This window comes from Nannospalax galili, unplaced genomic scaffold (assembly GCF_000622305.1).
Source record: "Nannospalax galili isolate Female #2095 unplaced genomic scaffold, S.galili_v1.0 scaffold101, whole genome shotgun sequence".
Lineage (NCBI taxonomy): Eukaryota > Metazoa > Chordata > Mammalia > Rodentia > Spalacidae > Nannospalax > Nannospalax galili.
In genome coordinates, this window is record NW_008345700.1 from 1,351,781 (window position 1) to 1,376,545 (window position 24,765).

The 24,765-nt window shown below is 42.8% G+C and overlaps 2 protein-coding genes across 5 annotated transcripts in view; both read right to left on the reverse strand.

The window, feature by feature from the left end:
• Poln (DNA polymerase nu) overlaps positions 1–19,040 on the reverse strand; it is a 206,576-nt gene extending 187,536 nt beyond the window's left edge. Inside the window, exons 1-2 of the mRNA XM_017800294.1 lie at positions 19,000–19,040; positions 1,684–1,828 (exon numbers count right to left, since the gene is read on the reverse strand). Of these exons, the coding sequence (XP_017655783.1) occupies positions 1,684–1,822 (139 nt within the window). The 5' untranslated portion in view covers positions 1,823–1,828; positions 19,000–19,040. The remainder of the gene's footprint in view (positions 1–1,683; positions 1,829–18,999) is intronic.
• On the reverse strand, positions 4,075–19,096 carry Haus3 (HAUS augmin like complex subunit 3). 4 transcript variants are annotated; one of them, XM_029567683.1, is made up of 5 exons: positions 19,000–19,096; positions 16,895–17,953; positions 15,379–15,818; positions 11,989–12,217; positions 4,075–4,398 (listed from the first exon to the last, which is right to left on the reverse strand). In XM_029567683.1, exons 2-5 carry the CDS (start codon positions 17,801–17,803, stop codon positions 4,165–4,167), a joined length of 1,812 nt encoding a protein of 603 aa, XP_029423543.1. In that variant the 5' UTR covers positions 17,804–17,953; positions 19,000–19,096; the 3' UTR covers positions 4,075–4,164. The 4 variants fall into 4 exon arrangements, with proteins under 4 accessions (XP_029423543.1, XP_029423544.1, XP_017655782.1 ...); XM_029567684.1 differs by having other exon boundaries at positions 16,895–17,875; positions 19,000–19,072; XM_017800293.2 differs by lacking the exon at positions 19,000–19,096 and adding an exon at positions 18,617–18,743 and having other exon boundaries at positions 16,895–17,875.
• Positions 19,097–24,765: the final 5,669 nt, after the last annotated feature.

Consider the following 24,765-nt stretch of genomic DNA (forward strand, 5'->3'; position numbering starts at 1 on the left):
CAGGTGCACTTACACACATGCAGGCAATACTCATATATATATAATAAAAATAATAAAATACTTGGGGCTGGAGAGATGGCTCAACGGTTAAGAGCAATGACTGCTCTTGCAGAGGACCCGAGTTCGATTCCCAGCACCCACATGGCAGCTATGAACCATCCTTAACTCCAGTTCCAGGGGAATCCAAAGCCCTCTTCTGACCTCCATGGCATTGCACAACACAGGTGCACTCACATACATGCAGGCAGTACACTCATATGAATTTAAAAAAAAAAAAAAATACTGGAAAAAAAAAAACTTTAGTGACTCATTACTTTGTATGCTAACCTAAAAAATTAGTTCTAAAAATTCTGAATGTGAACTGTATACCTGCCAACTGGTAATGTTTTGGGGGAAACAAATTGGGAATATAATTTTTTTTTGTCTTGGTGGCACACACCTTTAATCCCAGCACTTGGGAGGCAGAGGCAGGCAGATCTTTGTGAGTTCAAGGCCAACCTGGTCTACACAGTGAGTTCCAGGACAGCTGGGGCTACAGGGAGACTGTCTCAAAGACAAAAAAAAAAAAAAAAAAAAAAAAAATTAGGTTTAAAAAATTATCTTACCTTTCTTTAACATCTTGGTTCTTTTGTAAAACATTATGAACTGCTAGATACACAATCTGAAAGGTGTGACTGGTTTCTTAGTGATTTCTACTATGAGGCACAGGAGCACCAGATGACTGAATGTGAACAGGTCAAAATGTTAAGTGCTACTATGTCTTGAGTAGAGGTGTGGTGCAGGCACATGTGCGTGTGTGTGCCTTGTCACCCAATGCTGGTCATCTTCCTCCATCACTCTCAGCCTTGCTTGAGGCAGGCTCTCTCACTGAACTGAAAGCTCACTTTTTCAACTAGACTAGCTGGCCAGGGAGCTCCCTGGCTCTACCCATTTCCACCCCAAAGTTGGGGTGCAGGCACACGCTGCCTTGCCTGGCTTATCTGGGTGTGGGGATTCAAGACCAGATGCTCATTCCTGTACAGCAAGCTCTTATGCACTGAGTATCTCCCCAGCCCCACAAGCCACTACACCTTAACCAAGGTGCTCCTATCTGGCAAGTCTTAGTGACTTCACCTCAATTTCATAACTTAATATCTCATTTCTAACTTACTTTATATGAAAATAAACCATAAATGGCTTTGCTAGTTACAAAACCCTCAGATGCCACACACATTCCAGCTACCCTTGTGCTTTTACTATTATGTCATAGACCCACAGACAGACACTCTGTTCTGACACCTGGAGTTTATACATTTCCTATGGCAGCATGATGCCAGAAACACTTCTCTTATGACCATATACCAGAGCAAGTACTACGTACAGTGTACAGATTTAATGACCTGAGAGCCAAGCAAGAAGCTGTATGAAAGCTCATGTCTTTGGAAGACACTTAAATAGCTGGAGCAAGACAGAGTAGGTTCTATTTTTAAAGCAACAGGGCTAAAGGACCATGAATTTAGTAAGCAGTTCAGTCACCATGAATGGGGGAAAGGAAGGGGCAGGCTCGATATGGCTTCCTTTGTCTCTAAGCATGAAACATCCCTACAAAATAAAGTTCTACGGACTAATTTTGTTACATTCATTTCGCTTTAGTCTTAGTGTTAACATTCAATACAATTAAAAAGGCTCATAAGACTTACTTACTCTTTGTACTCTCTCCCCAGTTCTCAGAATCCACTAACGCCCCTGAACGCATAGCAGACATAATCTTCTGAGCAACATTGGAGAGGGGTATCCCACAGAGATCAAAACCTACACATGCCTCATAATTTTCCATTTTCATAAAGTCCTAAATGTAAGATTAACATAAGATACCCATATATTAGTTTTTAAGGCTTCAAAATATGGAACACTATTATGTTATTTTAAAGATTCATGAACAAAGATTTTCATTAGTTAAATAAAAATGAGTATTTATGCAACATAACAGTAATTGGCAAAATGGTTTTGTCTAATGGATCATAAAATTTAAAATGCACGCCCATTTTCTGAGTGTTATAACCTGAAAACATCCTTAAATATCATCTGAAATGTTTTTCCGGGGGGGGGGTCATTTTTAGACAAGGTCTCCCTGTAGCCCCAGCTGGCCTGGAACTATGTAGACCAGGCTGGCCTTGAACTCACAGAGATCTGCCTGCTTCTGCCTCCTGAGTGCTGGGATTAAAGGGTGCGCCACCACGCCTGGCTCTGTAATATGTAGTTTTAAGACTGTCATGGATATAACAAAAAAGTAAGGAATATTCTCGAAGGTACTCAACAGAAGCCCTATCACATCAACCAAACTCTTGAGGAGCATCTGATGAAGCAGAGCCAAGCCTGTGTGGTAATCACAGAGTGGCTAAGGCAAGAACATGAGTTCAAGGCCAGTCTGGGCCAGATAACAATATTTTAAAAATAAAGACTGATAAGCTACTCCAAAGTTTAAAAAAAAAAATAATTTCTAATTGTCCGATACTTATTTCATTCCTTAGAAGCTGAATGAAGTATCGTAAATACTTTAAGCAACTACTTGTACATAATTTTGAAAACCTGTACGTAAATGAGACATTGTCATACTTACCTCAAAGGTGTACACCTCCAGAACCCAGCCCTAGAATGAAAATGCTCAGGACCCCTCACACTCAATGGTAAAGTGGATACATTCTAACACCTCAAAGGCTACAATGGGCAATTACAGGAAAACACTTTGAGCAAAAGAATTTTACTGTAGTCAAATATGAGAGGTGGCTACGGCATATACAGTGGGCTCATCTGACCCACAGGGGATATAGTCCAAACCTCAATGAAATTCATAGTCTGGAAACTGGTGGATCTGCTATCAGGTTAGTGACGAGTAGACAGGTTAACACATAAGCACAGACGTGAACAAAGGTATGACTCACCACAGGATACAGAAAAGCATATAACTTAAGAACTTGACTACTTCTGGACTTTCCCATTAATATTTTCAGATCACAGTTGCTTCAGGTTAACTAAAACCTTAGAAAGCAAAACTCAAAAGTTCTACAGATTTTTTAAAATACTCAACAGCAGAAAACATCTATTTAAAAAATAATTATGGCTGGGCGTGGTGGCGGTCTCCTTTAATCCCAGCACTTGGGAGGCAGAGGCAGGCAGATCTCTGTGAGTTCAAGGCCAGCCTGGTCTACATAGTGAGTTCCAGGGCAGCTAGGGCTACAGGGAGACCCTGTCTCAAAAAGACCCCCCCCCAAAAAAAATTATGTTAAAAATGTTTGCATCACATACTGCTTTCCCTTCAAGTAAAAACGATCAAGACTAAGTGCCACCAAGCAAGTAAGTCATCAAAAGCACTGGCAACAGGCCAGGCATGGTGGCACACATCTTTAATCCCAGCACTTGGATCTGTGAGTTAAAGGCCAACCTGGTCTAGATAATACAGTTCCAGTCAGCCAGGGTTACATAGTGAGACCCTGTCCAAAAAAAAAAAAAACCCAAACTGGTTACCTGAAGAAAAAAATCAAACTGATACAAACTGAATATCCCTTACCTTAAATCTGTGGGACCAAGTGTTTCAGACTTTTTAATAATTGCATACATGTAATGAGATGTTTTGGAGTTAGAATCCAAATCTAAACAGGAAATTCACTCATATTTCAGACCACTGAAGGTAGTTTTATACATTTTTAGTGACTCTCTTTCATGACTGACCTGTCATGAGAGATCAGTTGTAGACTTTTCCACTTCTGGGATCAGCTCGGCTGCTTCTAAATAAAGCTTTACATTTTGGAGTATTTTAGATTTTCAGATTAGGGAAATTCAACTTGTTTGATACTTAACTCTATTTAAATAAAATGTTCCAATGATTTAAATTTTTAAAATACAGTACAGTTGAGGCTGGTAAGATAGGTCAGTTGGTGAAGGAATTTGCTGCCAAGCCTAATAACCTGAGTTCAATCCCAATGCCTACATGGTAGGCGAAAACCGACTCCTGCAAGTTTGTCCTTTGACCTCCACACACAAGTGTATGGCACGCAAGCAGACACACACACACACACAAAATAAATGTAAAAAAAAAAAAATTAGCAGTGTTTATTAGGTACATTCTCCTATTAACAAAAAATTCAAATATAGCAGATATAGTAAGTACTTGGTTTTTACTAATCTTCAATCCTTAAGAGCAACAGCCTTAATCTTTGATTGGTTTTCTAAATTTTCCACAACGTCTTTTAGATAGTCTCCATCTTTTGAAAAATATACATATAATTCTCTTTCCATTTGATGCAATTTATTTGTTGCCAAAATTTTTCTTTTTGCCTTCACATCAGCAAGAAAATCGGTAAAGAGATGATTTAGTTTATTCAACTGAGATTCAACTTGATGAAAGTGCTCCGTTAACTCCTAAAAGGAGGGGGAAAAAAGCTTTTAATTCATGAACTTTATTTCTAACATCAATTAGAAATTTAAAATACAATTCACAAAGAAAAGCACTAGGATTTAATAATTTCTCACAATCTTAGTAAAATTTCATAATTAAAAATTCTTGGGTGAAGATGGCTCAGTAAGTAAAGGCACTTGTCACCAAACCTGAAGACCTGAGTTGGATTCCTGGAACCCAAATGGTCATCTGATCTCCATACATGCCTTGTGGCATGTGCACCTGTACCTCTACAACCTATGCATACGCATGATTCAATGGAAACCCTCACTTCCTGAAGCATACCTGATACATAAATTGGTCTGTGTATTGATATATTCAATAAGTATTACTGGAGGCCTACCTTGTGCCAAGCATTGCTTTATGACTATTTACACAATCTTTCTCATGAAGTTTTTATTTCATTTAATCAAATTTTATTACAGCTTAATCCATTTCTGTTACACATAAGGAAAAGCCTTGAAATGAAGCCCAATAAAACACAATTGCCTCAGACTGGACCCATTAATGTTGTTATGGAGCAGGGAAAGGGCTTAAGAAGCCCTGCCCCTCCCTAAAGATACACAAACAATTAAGGGGGGGCTAGGCAAGAGGAGTCCTGAGGTCCTATACTTCCAAGAGGATATAAAGTCAGTTAACGGTTGCTGGAACAAAAGACTTCTTTGGTGGCTTGGCTGCCGTGCTACTCTAAGTAGCCTCTCATCCACTCTCCTGCTAGTAACTGTATCAAACACATTGTTCAACAAGCTACACTTGGGTGGACTCCTTTGTTTATGTCATTGGTGCCTTACCTGGAGTAGATGGTTTGTTCACATCCCAGAGAAACTAGAAATACCTACAGGGTGAGTCTCAGATACCAGCCAGACCCCCACTAACCACTGTCATCCATTTACCTCCACACTGACTAGAGGATATCCTGGGGTCTCTAGAAGTGATAATGCATGGTGTTTGACAAATCAGATAATCACACTGAAAATAAAAATCCACAGTGACGCATTGCTTTCTTCTAACCAATAAGAAAGAAAACCTGCCTCAACAAAAATCTCCATTTCTTGAGCCAGGCATGGTGGTGCGCATTTAATCACAGCACTCAGGAGGCACGTGGATCTCTGTGAGTTCAAGGCCAGCCTGATCTACATAGTGAGTTCCAGGCCAGCTGGGGCTACAGGGAGCCCCTGTTTCAAAAACTTAAAAACAAACAAAAAAACTGGGATACGTTAGCTCTTTTATGTTTAGTAATTTCAATTTCTTCAATTCCTGGCATTTAAAGCAGTCTACTAACAAGTTTCCACAGCTCTTTGTGGGGTTTGCTGGGTTTTGTTCTTTTTTGAGACAGGGTCTTTCTATAGCCCCAGCTGGCCTGAACTTGCCATATAGATCAGGCTGGCCTCCATCTTAAGAGAGCCTCTTGTCTCTACCTCCTGAGTGCTGGGATAAAGGGCATGCTACCATGTCTGGCTGTTTCTGACCAAGCATTCTACTCTTCAATTGTTTAACCAGCACCACCAGAGATTCTCAGAAAACCTGTAGCTCTAACCTCCTCCAACATTCCGCAGCTTCTAGGTGTGGCATAACTCACTTCTAGTGCTTGATACAAACATACAAATTCCTATGCCTCACTCCTAACTAAATTACTCACTCTTTGTGACAGAGTCAGGAATCCATATTTCAATAGGTTCCCTGGTGATTCCAATATACAAGTTCAAGAATCACTGTTTTAAGACCTGTCATAAATGCCAGTTTTACAGATCAGTACAGTAAAAACAAGTAATCAAAAACAACAAAACAAAACAAACAAAAACCCCAGAAGCCAGCCATGGCTGCACATGCCTTTGTTCCTAGGAGGTGGATCTCTGAGTTCCAGGCCAGCCAGGGCTACACAGCAAACAAACAAACAAAAAGTAATTTTGACATTATTTACTTCTAATGATCTCAAAAAAAAAAAAAATTAGTAACCATGAATACACTGAGAATTTCATTTTTAATTTTAATTAAATCCTAAACCTCTCATGGTGATAAAATAAATATCTCTACAGATACTGTAAATGTTCAGCTTCATTAATAAACTGACGTGGCTTTTTACACCATAATGAGCTGGAGAAAAACAGTAATGATACCAAATGTCAAGATCATAGTAAAATTACCACATTTTAGGGATTCTACATGATGCATGTTTTTCAGATCCTTTTTTTGTTTCGTGCTCTTTTTTTCAGACCCTATCTAAAGAAGATGCATCTTCTAGAAACCACCACATGGCAGCTGATGGCCAGGCACTCCAGGCACTCTTAAACACTTCGTCAGCCGGGCAGGTGGGTGGGAGTGGTGGCTCACACCTGTACTCCCAGCACTTGGGAGGAAAGAGGAGAGAGCGCCACAAGCCTGAAGCAAGGTGGGGCTACACAGGGAGATCTGGGTTTTTTGTTTTCTTTATGTATACTGTAGAAAAAGACAGTCAACTATGAGTCAAAAAATAATTCAAAGGAATTTGAAATTGAATGCGAAGTTTTAGAAATACCCAACCATTTTAATTGGGTTATTTTATTCTTTTAATGTACGCTCAAGAGCATTATGATGAGGGGCCAGTGTGTAAAGGCACAGTTCAAGCCCTGGGGTCCGCAGGGTAGAACCGGAGCACCAACTCCTGCAAGCTATCTTCTCATCTCCACTCATGCACCATGGAACACGCACACCCACATACAGACACAAATAAGTGTAATTTTAAAAAGAACAAGTGTAGTATGAATCAATGACTACCTACATCTAAAAGATCCCTTCTGGTAAGTACAAAAATAAAAATTATTAGTAAGGAAAAGCATCATGTTAACTGGAGGACTTTTTCTTTCTTAGCAATTAACAAAATGATGACATACTGGGATGTGTAGTGGACACTAGACAGTAGCACTAGTGACATGATAAATGAGTACAACACCTTAGGAAAGGAATACAGTAATATCAGAGGCAAGGAAAAAAAGGGTGTCTACTTCAAACACCCTCCAGTGATCCTACTTCCAACAGTTAATCCAAACCAAAGTATCTAACAGCCAAACACTGATATATAGTGTCATATATACAAAGATATACAGGACACCAGGGAAGAGCAAACAAAAGAAAATCCAAAGAAAGGTAGCATGGGAATATTAGTATCAAGCCAAATACAATCAAGACAAAAGCATTACAGGAATGGTGAGGGTGATCAACAGATACTTGATTCTTAGTAATTTAAGTCCACTAGGATAATTAGTCACCAAAATTTTACCCTATTATAAAATAGTCTGAAATACATAGAGAAGACTGACACAACTACACACCAAAAACATCAAATGGACCATTATGGAGACTTTCAGCAATTCTTTCTCTAATGGGTAAAGAAGTTAAATCTGTATTGGGAAATCTAAAAAACATAATTAGATATACTACTTCACATCCATTGGGGGGCAACTATTAAAAAAAAAAACAAAAACTGAGGGCTGGAGAGATGGCTCAGCGGTTAAGAACACTGACTGTTCTTGCAGAAGACCTGATTCGAATCCCAGCACCCACACTCCAGTTCCAGGGGATCCAACAGCCTCTTCTGACCTCCGCGGGCATTGCACAACACGGGTGCACTTACCTACATGCAGGCAATATACGCATACACATAAAATAAAAATAATAAAATGTCTTAAAAAAATACAAATTGAGTGCTGGTGATGACATGGAGAAATTGGAATCCTAATACATCACTGGTGGAAATTTACACAGTACATCTGCTGTAGAAAACTGGCCGCTCCTAACAAAGTTCAACACAGAACTACCATGAGCAGCACTGCCACTCTTGAGGACACATCCAAAATGAATGACAGTAGATTCCAGCAGATCCCTGCACACACGTTTGTAGCAGTACTTCCACAACAGTGAAAAGGCCACCAACAGATGAGGGAAGGACGCATGGTACAGACACAAGGAGTACCGCTCAACCACAAAAAAGCAACTCTCACACATGCTACAACATACTAAGATAAGTCAAGCACAATATGGAAAACACGACATAATGTCACTAACTGGAAGAACCTGCGCAGGCAAGTGCAAAGACAAGAGCAGAATGGTGGCTGCCCAGGGCTGTGGCTGGAGGAGGAAAGAGGGAGCTACTGGTGAATAATACAAAGCTTCTAGTTGGGACAACAAAGTTCTTAAAATACATAGTTGTCATAGTTACATAACAAAGTGAATAATGCAGAAGTATACACTTAAAAATGACCAAAATAAGGCCGGGCGTGGTGGCGCACGCCTTTAATCCCAGCACTCGGGAGGCAGAGGCAGGCGGATCTCTGTGAGTTCAAGGCCAGCCTGGTCTACATAGTGAGTTCCAGGACAGCTGGGGCTACAGGGAGACCCTGTCTCAAAAAAGACCAAAAACAACACCATAACTTAAAATTGATATGACATTTTAAATTGGTAACAAAACCTTAAATTGGTAATTTTACTTATTAAGGGAAATAAAACAATCTGGGGGCTGGAGAGATGGTTCAGAGGTTAAGAGCACTGGTTGCTCTTACAGAGGATCTGGATTTGGTTTCCAGCACCCACATGGCAGCTAACAACCACCTGTTAACTCCAGCTCTGGGGGATCTGACAGCCTCTTCTGACCTCCGCAGGCACTGAACAACACGGGCGTACCTACGTACATGTAGGCGATGTACTCATAAAAATAATAAGAAAAACTAAATTTAAAAAAAATCTGGCCATTCATAGGGCGGGGAGTAAAAATATTAATTTAAAGTAAAAAATATTTAAATGAGAACTCATATATAAAAATACATTTATGCTGAATTAGAGAATGAAAAGTGAACAAGCAGCTTTATGAATAAAAGGAACGTGTCATGATGGTAACACAAACTCTAAGAAAATAAGGTATTAAAAGACCAAAGAAGAACAACGAATGACATAGAATATTAGAAAAAGTGAAAAACTTTTGAAAAAGCAAGTCACAAATATATTTCACAGGTAAATTAGTACTAGATTGGCACTGAAATATAAAAAGTACAAATAATTTTAAGAATCTAAAAAAATGAGCAAACAATTCTCAGAAAGAGGTAAATAATGAGTAAATTGGGGGGTTCCACTTTCCTAATAACTGGAGAAATAAAAATTACAATCCAAACAAGCCACCATTTTCTACCGAGGACTGGCAGAAACCTGTGACTCAGACAATATACTCGATGAAAGGATCCAAATAAGTAGTATCTCTGTCAGTGCAACACAGTGTGACTATTTTAGAACACAATCAGCTATATAGGCTCGGCATCCCTAACACGACAAATGAAAAACCTTTTCTAGCATAATATCTGAACTCAAGAACTTTTGGTTCTATAACAGAGAAAGCAACAAGAAATAAATGAAAAGTTTCAGTTCAGATTTTCAGGTTAGGGATGCCTAACCAGTAAGCTCTCTATACAAACATCCAAAGAAGCTACAATTTCAACTTGGAACACTACTAGACTCGAGCATTTCAGATAAGAAATATCCAACCTATACCTCTGAAACTGCATACGTGCCACTCCCTGGCGCCTCTGTGTGTGTGCTAGAGACTCTTGCAAATATGTGACTAAGACATGCAAGACTGTGATGACTTAAATAGGAAATTTCCATACAGGCTCATGTTTAGCCCTCTGGTTCCCTTCTAGTGGCATTATTTGGGGGAGGTTCTGGACACTTTAAGAGGCAGGATTTAGGAGGCCAGGCATGATGGTGCACACGTAATTCCAAGCACTCAGAAAGCAGAGCCAGGTGGACCTCTGTGAGTTCAAGGCTGCCTGGTTTACAGTGAGTTTCAGGCTAGCCAGGGCTGCACTGTGAGGGGTCCCTGGCCTTTTTCTCCCTCCCTCTCTCCCTGTTTTCTGTCCTCCATAAGATGAGAACCTCTTCTCCATTCATGGATGTGCCTAAGCACAGAGGGCCAAATAACTGTGGATTAAACCTTCTGAAACTGTGAACCAAAATAAATCTTCTACGCTGTTTCTGACAGGTATCTGGTCTGCGCAAAAGCATGCATAGGCAACTAACATAAAGACTACCCACAGCTAGAACTAGAAATTATCTTAACATCTGTCCACAGAATGGGTAATGGTAAAAGTTGACATAAAGGAATAGTAATTACATAAAAGAGAAAACTATGAACTACAGCCTACATGTGAAGGCAGGAGGAGCACACGTTTAGGGCAGCCTAAGCTTCAGTGTGTTCAAGGACACCCTGAAGACCTGTCCAAAAAAGTGCTGGAGCTGTAGTTCAGTGAAATGCTTGCCTAGCATGTACTTATACATGCCCTGGGTTTGATTACCAGCTGCAGCGATCAACTACTAAGTTCAGTTATTGAGCAATCAATTCCAATTCCATGCATTTGGAAGTTCAAAAACACAAAAGTAAATATATAGTCTAGGAATGCATTTACATAATAAAACTCCTCCAAGTAGTTACTCCCCAAAGGCAGGGGAATTCCATTAGAAAAAGCATGTATCAGTAAGTGGACACAGAGGATAAGGGATAGCCGGGAGTGGTGCACGTCTTTAATCTGCACTCGGGAGGCAGAGGCAGGCGGATCTCTGTGAGTTCAAGGCCAGCCTGATCTACACAGTGAGTTCCAGGACAGCTGGGGCTACAGGGAGACCCTGTCTCAAAAAGACCGAAAAAAAAAAAAAGAAACAAAAAAGGCTATAAGAGATACACACACACACACACACATTTTTGTTTCCCTAACACACATCAATATTACATATCTTTATGGTGGCTGAACATTTATAAACTTAAAAAATGTTTTTTGTCGTTTTTGAGACAGGGTTTCCGTGTAGCCCCAGCTAGCCTGGAACTCACAGTGATCTACCTGCCTCTGATTCTCTGATGCGGGGATTAAAGGCATGCGCCACCACACTCAGCAGATTTGTATGAGTGTTTTATATGCATGTATGTAAGTGTACCATGCGCATCCAATGCCTGTGTAGGTCAAAGAGGGTGTCAGATCCCCTGAAACTTGAGTTGCCAACAGCTGTTAATCCCCATATGGGTACAATCAAAATTATCTGGTAAGGGCCTGGAGAGATGGATCAGCAGTTAAAAGCATTGGCTGCTCTTGCAGAGGAACTGGGTTCAGTTCCCAGCACCCACATGACAGCTAACAACTGTCTGATCACTCCAGTGTCAGGGGATCCAATGTCCTCTTCTCACCTCTAAAGGTGTTGTACACATATGGTATGCCTACATGCACGCAGGCAAAACACTCATATACATAAAAATGTTTGAAAATTATCTGATAAATGTATTTATACATGAATAAAAATTAAGAGGTGCCAAAAAAAATCATGAAGTTGAGCATGGTGGCATGCCTATTAATCCCAGTAGGGAGATTTCAAATTGGAGCCCAGCATGGGCTACATGGCAAAACTCTGCTCCTCTAAATAAATAAATGAATTTTGTATTAGTGTAATGGGACAGGGTGATATTTTCTTCATGTTAATAATTTATTTCTCTTATAATGAATATTATTCTTCAAAGTATTTTAAATTTCTATAAAAACACTCACCTGATCACTAAGCAAAAGCTGATTCCCTCCTTGATATAAAACATCACAAAGCATGTCCACATCAGCATTCAGTTTGGACAGAAAGAAAAAATGCTCTTGAGTAGATACTGCCAACTGATCTTGTACTTGAGAAACATCTTTTTTCAATTTCTCAGCCACTTCCTCCAGGTTTCCATAGGTTATAAATAATTCTTTTTTCTTATCGTCTCCTTCTAAAAGTTGATAAAGCCTAGAATATGAAAATTAAAATGATAGGGAAAATGTTCTAGTTAGTAGTTTTCAAAATTATAATCCACTATATTGGAGTAAGGAACAGCTAAAATGTATTACTGCTTCTAACATCAAGCAACTGAAACCTCTCAACTATAATACTAATTCAGAAGAGATACTTGATTTTGGGCATGTGATACAACTCTGTCATCCCAGCACTCAGGAGGCTGAAGTAGGTGGATCACAAGCTCAAGGCTCATCTTGGCTACACAGCAAGTTCAAGGCCAGTAAGACACTGCCTCAAAAAAATAAGATAAATTATTCCTTAAAAGAAATATCTGAATTTCCAGTTTCTTCATCTTCCATATTTCAGTTATAATCTTCATCCTGACTTTTAACTGCCATTAGCCTACTTCAAATGGAGTTCTAGTGATAACTTCCATGAAAACACTTCCTTCACAGAACATACCTCCGATGAAGTAGCAGCAGTGACCCATGGCAAACCAATCTCTAACACCAATCTACTTCATAGGATTATGGTGAGATTGAGAGAAAAAATTTTTTAATGTAAATATTATAACATATAAATAATAAAGAGCTACATAAATGGCCATAATAACAACTTGCTACTTTAATCTTATCAGTATTTGGTTGGTAAAAATCTTGATTCAGGAGACCATTGTAACATTTCAATCAATGGCAGAAAAAAAATCCATCAGTCTATAGGACCAAAAAAAAAAAAAAAATTTCAAACAACTTGTTGTATGTGTCTCATAAAAAGACACACTCCTTTTCTTATGATACACAGAGGTATAACATACACACACAAACTTTAACAGACTATAAAACTGGTTGAAGATCAAATCTGCTAATTAGTGTGGGATATAACTACACAATTACCCAATGTCACATAGATCATATTGATGGCAATCCCTAAAATTATACAAGGCAACTCTATCCAAGTCACTCATTTTACTAACAAGAAACAAAAAGATTTAAGAGTATTTTATTCTAATCATGAGGAAAAGTCAGGAGTAGGATATGTGCATGTGGAGGCCAGAGGTCAATGCTGGAGGTCTTCAATCACTCTCCACCTGACTTTTTGAAGCAAGGTCTTTCAGGAACCTGGAGCTCATCTATTCAGTGAGACCTGTGTCCAGCAAGCCCAAGGGCTCTGCATCTACCTCTCCAGTATGTGGATTAGAGAGGCTTACCACAGCACCTGGCTTTTTTTTTATGTGTAAGTGTGTATTGCCTGCATGTAGGTAAGTGCACCTGTGTTGTGCAATGCTGGCAGAGGACAGAAGAGGCTGTCAGATCCCCTGGAACTGGAGTTAGGACAGTTGTTAACTGCCACATGGGTGCTGGGATTCGAACCTGGGTCTTCTGCAAGAACAACCAGTGTTCTTAACAGCTGAGCCATCTCTCCAGCCCCTGCACCTGGCTTCTTACATAGTTTCTGGAGATAAAATTCTTCATGTCCTCAAGCTTGTGTAGCAAACACTTTACTGCCAGAGCGATCTCCCTAGCCTCTTCTCTCTGCCAAAAAGATTTTTTTTTTTTTTTTTTACTAAAGGTCTTATTTTGTAGCTCAGGCTGTTCTGAAATTCTCTTTTAGAAAATGTTTGCTATATTTCATTTATTTTTATATGCATGAGTATTTTGCCTGCAAGTGTGTGTGTGTGTGTGTGTGTGTGTGTGAAATGAATGCCCACAGAGACCAAAAGAGGTCATCAGATCCTTCCCTCTCCCAGCTAAAGTTAGACACTTGTTAGCCATCAGGTGGATGCTAGGAACCGAACCCTGTGCTCCACAAGAGCAGCCAGTGCTCTTAACCACTGAGCAATCTCTCTCCACCCCCAGTCCTGAAATTCTTACTATGCAGCCCAAGCTACCCTCAAATTTAAGAATCTTCTGTCCCAGGTTTCTGAATGCTAGAATAGCAAGTGTAATCCCTTCACCACACAGGACTTAGGATACAGGTGTTTGTTTATTAGATAGTCTTGCTATGTAGCCCAAGCTGGCCCTAAACTCACAATCTTCTTGCCTCAACCTTCCATGTGCTGGGATAGACATGAGCCACCACCCCTGGCAGGATAGAGATTTTAAGTCTACTACTTCAGTCTTCTAATCTCACTATCTTGGCACCAACAATTGCTTAGATATTCAGGAAGGGCTTTGGAGTCAGCGTTCACTTTTAGTGCTCTACCGGATCGGATAGGGAAATTAAGTCTTCTCCCTCTACTACCATCTCCCTAAATGAAATCATTCTCACTCCCAGCAACACCAATGATACCAAGCTGTATTCAGATTTCTTGTCCCAAATCTAAAATTAAGTATCTAAATAACTATGTCTAAAGGGGAGTAAAATCTTTTTATCAATTTGGGCTGAAGAGATGGCTCAGCAATTAAGAGCATCTGCTCTTTCAAAGGACTCAAGTTCAATTCACAGCAACCACACGCATGTGTGGCACTTACCCCACCCCCACACACACATGCATATATTTAAAAATAAGTAAATACGGGCTAGAGAGACGGCTCAGCAGTTAAGAGCACTGGTTGCTCTCACAAAGGACCTGGGTTTGGTCACCCATATGGCAGCTAACAACCATCTGCAACTCCAGTTCCAGGAGATCCAATGCCCTCTTCTGACCTCTGCAGAGTATTGCACAACATGGGTGCACTTAACATGCATGCAAGCAATACACTCACACATAAAATTTTTTTTTTAATTAAAAAAAAAAAAATTTAACAATTCATTCCTCCAACTCATCGACTTAACCTCTAAAATGGCTACATTCGAATCTAACATGAACAGAAAGGGGTAAAAAATTTAGAAGATAAAGCAAAGCAAAAAAGAATGGAAAAGCCAAATCTAGAGTACAAATAATTTTTTTAAACACACTTCAGTTAAAACTATCTAGTATTTCAAATAAATCAAAAAAATATATTAAGGCTGCCGGGTGTGGTGGCGCACGCCTGTAGTCCCAGAACTTGGAAGGCAGAGGCAAGCAGAGCTCTGTGAGTTCAAGGCCAGCCTGGTCTACATAGCGAGTTCCAGGACACCTGGGGCTACAGGGAGGCCGTCTCAAAAAGACAAAAAAAAAAAAAGTGTGTATATATATATATATATATGATATATATATATATATGTATGTTAAGGATAGGAAATATACATACCTATGAGTAGACTCATCTTTGTTATCAATGGGGTTTCTTGAGTTTAACTCTTCAGACACTGATGGATCTGTCAACATTTCTAATCCCTGGCAGAGCATCGTGTTTCTTTGACTAAGTTGTTGAACCAAATTTTCCAGTTGCCGATATATGTCCCAATGCTTTCTCAATTCAATTTCATATGCCAACTGTACAAGTTCAAATGATGCCTTCTGCTTTATTAACTGATCTAAAACTAACTCTTGTCTTGATGTGTAATAATCTTGTTTAGCAATCTGCAGATCAAAATCTCCCTTAACGACAGGCATATTAAGTAACTGGGCATTCTCTTTTACCACAGCAGGCAAACTTTTGTCTTTTATATGAGTGATTTCCTCTTCAAGTTTCACAATCTCACTGTTCAAGCTAGAAATTTTAGCATCCAGATTTTCTTTACCAACAGCCTACACAAAGAGAAGCAATTACATTATTTTCATTTTTACTTTTTTTTTTTGTCTTTTTGAGACAGACTCCCTGTAGCCCCAGCTGTCCTGGAACTCACTATGTAGACCAGGCTGGTCTTGAACTCACAGAGATCTGCCTGCCTCTGCCTCCTAAGTGCTGGGATTAAAGGCATGGGCCACCACACCCGGCCACTCATTTTTACTTTTTATTTTAGGTGTTCAGAATGAGTCAATGAATAAAAATTAGCTTCATATTAGCATTAAAAAAACTAGTTTTAAAAGAGAAAATATGAACTAAGACACAAGGAAAGCAGCAGGAATCACTGAACTTCAGTGCCTTTACTGCCACACAGGTGTACTGTGAAAGCCAGCGAAATAAGAGCTCTTTCCGATTATTTTACTCCATCATAACATTAGCATATTGTTCACTGGCAGCAAATCAATGATACTTGATTGTTCTTAAAATATCTCAGGAGGCATTCTCTTAATCCATCAGTTGACAGTGGCACACAGAACTCCCAGGCTTCCTTTGTTATTCCAGAATTTAATGCAGATATCATGATTAAGAAATTCTGCACTTTCCCTCAGCTGCCTAGTGGTTCCATTATCAAGAAAACAGACTCCCCAAGAGTGCAGATGAACAACTGCAGTACATCTACACATTCTCAGAAGGAAAGAATTCAGTCCACTTAACCCTGAACCTTTAACTTCATTAACACCAGGTCCTGGAGAGGGGAACAAGGCAATACTCATAAGCAAATCTCCTTGGCATACATATGTCATAGAAAATCCCAGCTTAGTATTTGAAATAATGCAAATTTCAAATTCGTAAAGCAAATTAAAGCCTATTTGTTTAGAATAAATTAAGTAGTATGGTTGGGATGATAACTACTAAGTTCTGCTCTCCACTAATATGATTAAAATATTCGTATGAAACAAATACCCCAAATGAGAAGTGAACAAAGATAAAACTAAAAGCTGTCATCAGACCCCTGTCAAAGTACTTCAGTAGCAACACTGCTCCCTACATTTCTAACACCCATTCACTATGATTCAATCTCAGGTCCCAGGTTTACCTTGCTGCTCAGGCTATGAAGATTCTTCTCTGCCCATGTGATGCTTGACTTCATACTCTGATTCCCTGCTCTCAGGTACACTAGCTGCTGCTGTGCGCAGATATACGCCAGCTGCAGCCTAGCCATCTCCAGCTGTCTCTCCTCAAGGATTTCTTCATCGGCACAGAGAGATGGTGTTTGGAAATCCAAAAGTCGAAAATTTTCTTCATTTGAACTCTCAACGATTTCATGTATGCCCTGAAAGAACTGCTTTTTGGTATATAAGGTCAAAGCTGCTGTGCTTTGCTCTTCTTGGCTTATATATTTTCCCAAGGAAAACTGAGATAAAAACACCATTGGATTTGTCCCTTGACCTAAATCAGAATTTCTGAAGAATATCATCAAATTATTAACTCCATCAGTAAGAGCCTGAAGGTCATTACTGAGCTTCGTATTCATGGCATTTAGGATCCCTTGGCTTTGTTTTAGCTTCTTGGCGGCGTCTTCTTGTTTAGCATTTAACCTCAGAGATTTGTGGCTGGTTACGGAAGCCATCAGCTGGTATCTGTTCCGTTGCTGAATTTTTAAGTTCTTCAATCCCTGGAGAATCTGAGCTTCATCCTCTAATTTCTGTAGTTCTTTGTCATCCAGTCTGAGTGTGTTCAAGTCCAAAGTTTTACAGGTTTTAAGAACTTCATCCAAGGCTGGCCCTTCTAGGATGGGCTTGCCAGATCTCTGAAGAATGCTAAAAGCTTCCAATTCTTTGTCAGACAACACATTCTGCTCATTCACATTTCCACAAAACCATTTCAAAAAGGATTCGTCTTCAGCAGTCTCAAACAGCCAATCAAAATCTTCTCCATTGAGAACATCAGCTTTGGGATAACCAATTTTTTTTAATGTTTCCACAAACTCATTTCCACAACTCATGGTTTAACTACCCGTTTTTCAGATCTGATATGGGTCTACGGTGAAGATTTTGAGTGACTAAATCTTTAGAGACTCCAAACAGAAACAAAACAAAGTTTTACATTAGGTTCACAGAAAAAGAAAAAAACAAAACAAAACCTATGATTCCTCCTAGGGGGGTAAGAAAACAAGTATTAGACCACAAGTTAAGGCGAATATATTTTGAAATATATGGATAATTTTATCAGATGCTATCTGGGAGCTAGTAGGTAAAATTTAGGTAAGTGCATGTGAAACCTCCGATGAAGTCAGATTAAAATAAAAGCAATTAAGAGTGCTCCTTATGGAGCTGCAATAGTAATGAAAAAATCTAACATTAGGGGCTGGAGCGATGGCTCAGCAGTTAAGAGCACCCTCCGCTCTTGCAGAGGACCTGGGTTCAGTTCCCAGCACCCACATGGCGGCTGGCAACCATCCTTAACTCCAGTTCCAGGGAATCTAAAGCCCCTCCTCAGGCACTGCACGACACGGGTGCACTTACACACATGCAGGCAATGTACTCAGACACATAAAATAAAAATAGAATTAAAATTACATATATATATAAAACATTAGAAATCTTTCTCCCAAGACAAAATGATTTTAAGACACTACATTCTGTGTAATAACAGCTGTTTCCTAAGTTAGGACATAGAAATAAAATCCAATCTTTGTGAAGAATCAACTTAAAACATTGAGCCGCGCCAAGCGTTCATCTGGGTCCCAAGCCTCAACCTGCAGATGCAATCAGCCTAACACGGAGAACACCAGGACAAGCCATAAGCACCCAGGTACCGAGTTTCCAGCACGTATCACTCTCCACGCGCGAACCTGACCACTGGCCAAAGACCGGTGAAAGCGGAGGCAGCAGGCCCGCTGTTCAGCACCTTGCGACCACCGAGAGTCAGACTCAGAGCTGTGGTTAGGGAGGACGCAATGACGTGTGACACTTAGGGACCGTGGTAAAACACCCGCAGTCCGTAACCACCCGGAAGTTATGGGTGTGGCTCAGCAGAGCGCCAGCCGGGCCCGGACAGGCCCTTTCAGCAGCCCGGCGACCTGGCGTCCCTCGCCGTCCTCGGCCTCCCTCGCTCGACCCCGGCCTCCCCTGCCCGCTCTGCGACCACGCGCAGCCGCTCCGCCAGTCCCAAGCCCAGCCGGGAGCTCGAGCACCTCACCTGAGGAAGCTCCCGCCCGCACCCTCTCAGCAACCGCCCACAACACGTCCCGCACTGCCTCACGGGAAAGTCGAGTCGCGCAGGCGCAGACTTCCTCGCCTCACTTTTTTGCGCTTGCGCAGTACGCGTTTTGCGCGTGCGTAGTATTGCGGAGGAGGGCTGAAGCGCGGAGGAGCGCCTACGGCCCCGCGCCCGGCCGGCGCCAGGAGCCAGATGATTGGCCAGTGGGCGACTCCTAACTCTGTCCCCAGCCGGCCTGGCGTTCCCGGAAGACGCAAGATGATTGGCTGTCTTCCATCAATCCGCTCTGGCTCCGCCCCGTCCTTGGCTCGGCCTCGGGTCCTGCCAGGCGTTCCCAGGCCCAGGGCTGGATCTTATGGGCTACCTGCCCCGGGCAGGGTGCTGAACCTTCGCTAGGGGCAGAAAGCCCGAGGCCGACCGGAATTTCCGCCCGCAGCGGGTGTCTCCCCTTCTGCGTGTCCCCGCGTGCTCGTAGTCCTGGGGTTCTCGCCCGCAGGCAGGTGCACCTCGGTGCGGCGCGGGCCTTCCTCCTGGGGCAGCTGGCTGGGATGGTGCCTGCGGGACCTTTCACAGTGGTAACAGCAGAAGCCCTTAAGTCCCCCGTCTACACCGACTTCCTCTACAGTCCCAAAGTGCTAACAGGCCAAGCACATGAGCTTGGAGTGTTGTGTGAGTTGATTTGACTCAGGACAGAGACTTCAAGGAGAGTGCCAGGACGGACACAGGCAGTCGAAGAAGAATGCTGAAATCAGGCTGCTAAATCTGGTGTAAGCCTGAGTGACCGTCTGTGGTCCTGGAAAACTGACCTTTGGAGCTACAGTTGGTAGTGGTTACAGTGTGTTTGTAGGGGACAGAATTTGCATTTCTACCAGACAGTTTAGCAAATCTGTAAGTTAACATGAATTTGCAAGGTGTGGGCGATGGTCATTAAATCAGTAGCACTGCCCTCCTCCAGGGACAGAGACATGGCTTATCAGACAAGGTTCTAGTCTAGCCGTTAGAATTCTTTCTGGATCATCTCTTTTTCTTATTTGTTTTTTTGAGACAAGGACTTGCTGTGTACCCCAGGCTGGCCTTGAACTCAAGATCCTCCTACCTTAGCCTCCCCAAGTGCTGGGATCACAGATGTGCATCACCATGTTTTTAAGGAGAAAAAAATAATGTTCCTAAGCAGCTCATTTAAGTTCAATTTGAGCTGAAGACATTTATGATGAATTCTTGCTTAACGTTTTATCTTCCTTTTTAAAAGTCAATAAAACCTAAAATCTGGAAAACAAGCAGTACGGTGGAAAAATTCATAGAATGGTGCCCCAGCCTGGCGTCAGGAAAATGAAGTGGCTGGCTCGGGAGGACCCTGGGTGCCAAATGGAAGTAGGGGCTCAGCAGGGATCTGGTGTTGAGTAGGTCTGGCCAGAGGAGCAGCAGGCGGTGCCCTTTGGGAAGTTTTGCAGAGGAAGCAAAGCCTGGGAGGAAGAGAGCCCAAGTGACACAAGATGAGGAGTGGGATGCAGGGCCAGAGAGAGCATTTGGAGTTTTGTTTTCAAACTGTAGGGACTTGGGGATAGTTATAGACTGTGAGGAAGAACTCAGAGGAGACAGAATTAAAGATGCCAGAAAGAGGCCACTTTGCAGGAAGAGGTCCCCAGGGGCAGGAAGTACAACCTGGAAGCCTAGAGATCTTCCAGGAAATCCACTTCTTAGCGACTCCAGGTGGCTTCCTGGCCCCCAACTCTTCATTTTGAGTTGCTGACCACAGTTATTGTTTGAAAAGTGTTCATGAGGCCATAAGAAGCCATAAAAATGTAATGATTACAGCAGTATCAGTACCCAGAGTACAAAAGGCAGTGGGGTTAATTATACAGACCTGGAAAGTTTTGTAGGGAATGAACTGGATTTTTTTTTCTTTTTTTTTTTTTTTTTTTTTTTTTTTTTTTTTGAAGCAGGGTCTCCCTGTAGCCCCAGCTGTCCTGCTGGTTTTTTTTTTCTTTTTTTTTTTTTTTTTTTTTCTTTTGTCTTTTTGAAGCAGGGTCTCCCTGTAGCCCCAGCTGTCCTGAAACACTATGTAGACCATTCTGGCCTTGAACTCACAGAGATCCGCCTTCTTCTGCCTCCCAAGTGCTGGTAATACAGGCGTGCATCACCACGCCCAGCATGAACTGGAATTTTTAAAAAGCAAGTATGTTAAGTTTATTTCCAAGACAAACTTGGTTTCTTCTAATAAGAATCAGTTGGGGTTTTAGCAGGGTCAAAAGGAAAAGGGAACCCAGGCGCTGATCCTTGCTGCAAGCCTTGCAATGTAATGGACCAAACACACCTAAAGCACAGCCATGAGTAAGCTTCAGCTGTTTGCCTCTTCCACTCCTAGCAAAAGATTCTCTGCTCTAGTCATCAGTATTAAAAAATAGCTTACATTTTAGACAGTATTTTTATGGTTTATTTTTAAACACTGTACCCAACTGTGCTGTTAAAAGATTCTTTTCAGATGCAGCTTAATGGAAGTAAAGGGATCTGTTCTCCATGGTGTGGAAAGGTGCTGTTTTTAAGCAGAGGAATGACAGCCTTGATTCTGCAGTAAAACAAGTGACAAAAGGTCTGGACAAAGCTGGCACGGGGCAACTCGGGAGTGGGGATGGGCAAAGGAGCTGGCAGAGTCCCAGGGGCCATCAGCCAGCAAGATGTGGTCTGGCATGAGGGGAGGCTGGATTCTCAAACCTAAAGCTCACTGTGGCCTCCTAGAAACAGGAATTTCAGGCTCCACCCCAAAACTTGCCAGCATCTCCAGTGGACTCTTCCATAGATCTAATGTAGTGACACCATGCCCTCTGGAAATCTCCATCCATCCCCTCTGCAGTAGCAGTAGTCAATGTGACATGTCCTTGCAAAGCAAGCCCAGATATGCTTCTCTCAGTAGGGCAGCTGGGTCCTCACAGAACCAGGGCCAGCAAGATTCCAATGAGCTGTCACCTCCCTATAGGCAGTGGAGTGCCAGGGGCACTGTCCTGTCCTCCTCTCCTGCATACGTTCTCAAAACCTCACAGCTGCTCCTGTAAGGGCAGTTCTTAAGCCTGAGTCCCCATGTCAGCATCCAAGCATAGCTAGCTACACCTGTCTCTGCACAGGAGGCCCTGAGGGGAGATGGCTGACCCATACCTGGGTCATTCTGGGGATGCTGAGGATGGGCCTAGTTGGGGGTACTTGAAGTGTAACCTGGAGATCCAGCAGCCTCTCTGTGGAAGGCACTGGGCTGACATAGCACCATTGATTGAGCTGTCCTTGGGCCCACAGTGCCCTAACTCCAGGGCTAGGATGAAGCCTCAAGGCCAGCCACAAGAAAACCTGTCATGGGGAGTAGTGCAGTGCCTTGACCCCTGCCTTCATTCAACCACAGGTGGGGGACAGGAATGGAATGGCTAATAGGTAGGGTCTGGTCAGCTTCTCAGTAAATGGAGACTATGAACAGATGAGGCTAATTCCCAAGGGCCAGAATGACCCAGGATCCAGTGAGTCAGGCCCTCTATCTAGCTGATGCTGGAGGGAAAGGACCAAAGCAAGGCAGTGTAAAGAACTTGAAACCAGAGGATGAGGTATAAAAATCTGTATTTATATTACAATGACAGAATGACACAGCACAGTCCCACCTGTGGGGATGGGGCCCCCATTCCACTCTGCAGCTCAGGTCTTATAACTCACCCACTGTGCCAGCACCAGGCCCCTTGTATAGTCCCAGACTCTGGCACGGAACCTGCCCTAGTGCCCTAGTTAGAGGCCTGGGACAACCTGCTTGCTGGCCTGGGGTCAAGACCTTTTGTGCAGGCACAAGGGGTGGTAGGCTAGCTGACCCAAGAGAGGCAGGGAAGGTTGGGGGAACACAGAAGGTAGGGGCTGGCCGGCCAGTTCATTGCACAACTCCATCCTCCTAGGAGGGCAAGCTCAAGTACCCTGCAGGACAAGACTGCAGAGGCAGGCCTAGGGCCTACATGGATGCAAAAGCCTCTGTAGCCCCTCCTGCTAGGCCAGCTAGGCCCACAGCAGGATGGCAGGGCTGGTATGCATGACTACCTCCCAGTAAGGGACTCAAACCAGAGTCTGGGGTTCCGGACTCTGTTACTGAATTCCACATAGCCCACATGAATGGGCTCAGGTAGAGGACATAAGCAGTGGCTCTTCTGGTCAGAAAGACTCACAATAACCCTGCTGGGTCCCTACGGCCACCAGTAATGGCCAGTCTGCAAATGGCAGGGAGGAGGAGGAATGGATATGTAACTCTTAGCACCAACCCCCATGCTTACTGACCGACCACCCCTCACAGGTCTGCTAGTGGGCTGATGAGGCCAACTCCCAGTCCATACGGGAACCACAGCCTGAGAAGGCAAAGAGCGGAGCTGCCAAGGTCGGCCAAGAGGACGACTCTGGTCACCCGGGGTGTGGATTCTGCTGGCAGGGATGGAAGCAGAATCCCAGGTGCTGGGGATGGAGTGTGAGCTGATGGTATAAGAATTCATGGCGCATCGGGAGCCCTAGAGTTCTGGGGCCCTGAAGCAAGGCTTTTAAACACAGCTCTGTCCTGCTCCAAGGGTGGGTATGCTCAAAACAAATGCCCAGTAGACATGCTCAGGCAGACACTGATATCCCCAGTTGGGGTGAAAATACAGACAGAACCAGTCAGCAAGATGTTTGGATATCTTTGCTAGTCCAGACTCCCACCTAGGCCTGCTCTCCATGTGTCATCCTGAGTCCCCTACGGGGCAGGTTCTATGCCAGAGCTGTTTCCAGGGACCCCCATTATGCCTAAGTAGGCCACCCACCCTAGGGTGCCCGTTGACATGACTGGAGATAAACATGAGTTTTTCCCCACAGTTTGGAAATCGTTTATGAATGCACCAGAGGAGGTGACAGGTGCTGCTGTGGGCCAGCCCATGGCCACTACCCAAGTATTGCTGTGTGGTGCCCCTAGAGACATGGTCTTCCAGGACTTGATGTCCAGCAGAAGCCTCCTGGCTGGGCCTGCACCACCCCAGGAGCACTTCGTGCATCAGCTTCTCATAGCTGATACCTAGGCCCTTACCTCAGGCCCAGAGCAAGGATCTCAGCCCAGCAGCCCTGCTGTCCCCAGGCTGCACAGCTGCCCTGACAGCCACTGGGGAGGCACCACTGAGGGCTAGGTTGTGGCCCCTCCTGCAGGATAGAGAAAACAGTTGTAGTAGCCATACAGGCATGTACTTGTCCCTCCCAGGAGGCTGCAGTTGCTAGGAAGGACTGCCTGTGGGACGAAGAGAAGGAGGGCACCTCTGGCAGGCCTGGTATGTCCTGTAAGCCACAGGGACATGCTGGTGGCAGTGAATGGGGTGAGACGGGACACAAGGCACACTATGACAACGTGACAGAGGATGGGTCCCTGAGACGCTGGGTCACTCCTACCCCTCGGCAAACAAGGACGCAACAATGGCTAGGAAAATAGAGTACAAAAAAATCTCATACAGGAAATAGAGGTGGCACACACTCATGTCCCTTGGCGAGTCTTCAGAGCTTTTTCCTCTTTTTAGAAATGCTTCTGTTTTGTTTTTTGGGAAAAGCTCAAGCCAGCCAAGGCTGCCATGGACAGGACTTGTGAGGCCCATTAGGGAGCTCCCTGTCACTTTTTTTGTTTTTTTTTTTTTTTTTTTTTTTTTTTTTTTTTTTTTTTTTTAAAAAAAAAAAAAAAAAAAAAGAGGACGATAAATCTTTCACTGTGATATATCAAAATAA

Bases quoted from the DNA above. Each gene is read 5' to 3' on its own strand.
- Haus3 (XM_029567683.1), bottom strand. From the start codon at position 17,803: ATGAGTTGTGGAAATGAGTTTGTGGAAACATTAAAAAAAATTGGTTAT. The intron at 15,819-16,894 runs GTAAACCTGGGA...CTCTTTGTGTAG, and splicing joins TTCATAGCCTGAGCAGCAAG to GCTGTTGGTAAAGAAAATCT. The intron at 12,218-15,378 runs GTATGTATATTT...TTCATATTCTAG, and splicing joins AAAGATGAGTCTACTCATAG to GCTTTATCAACTTTTAGAAG.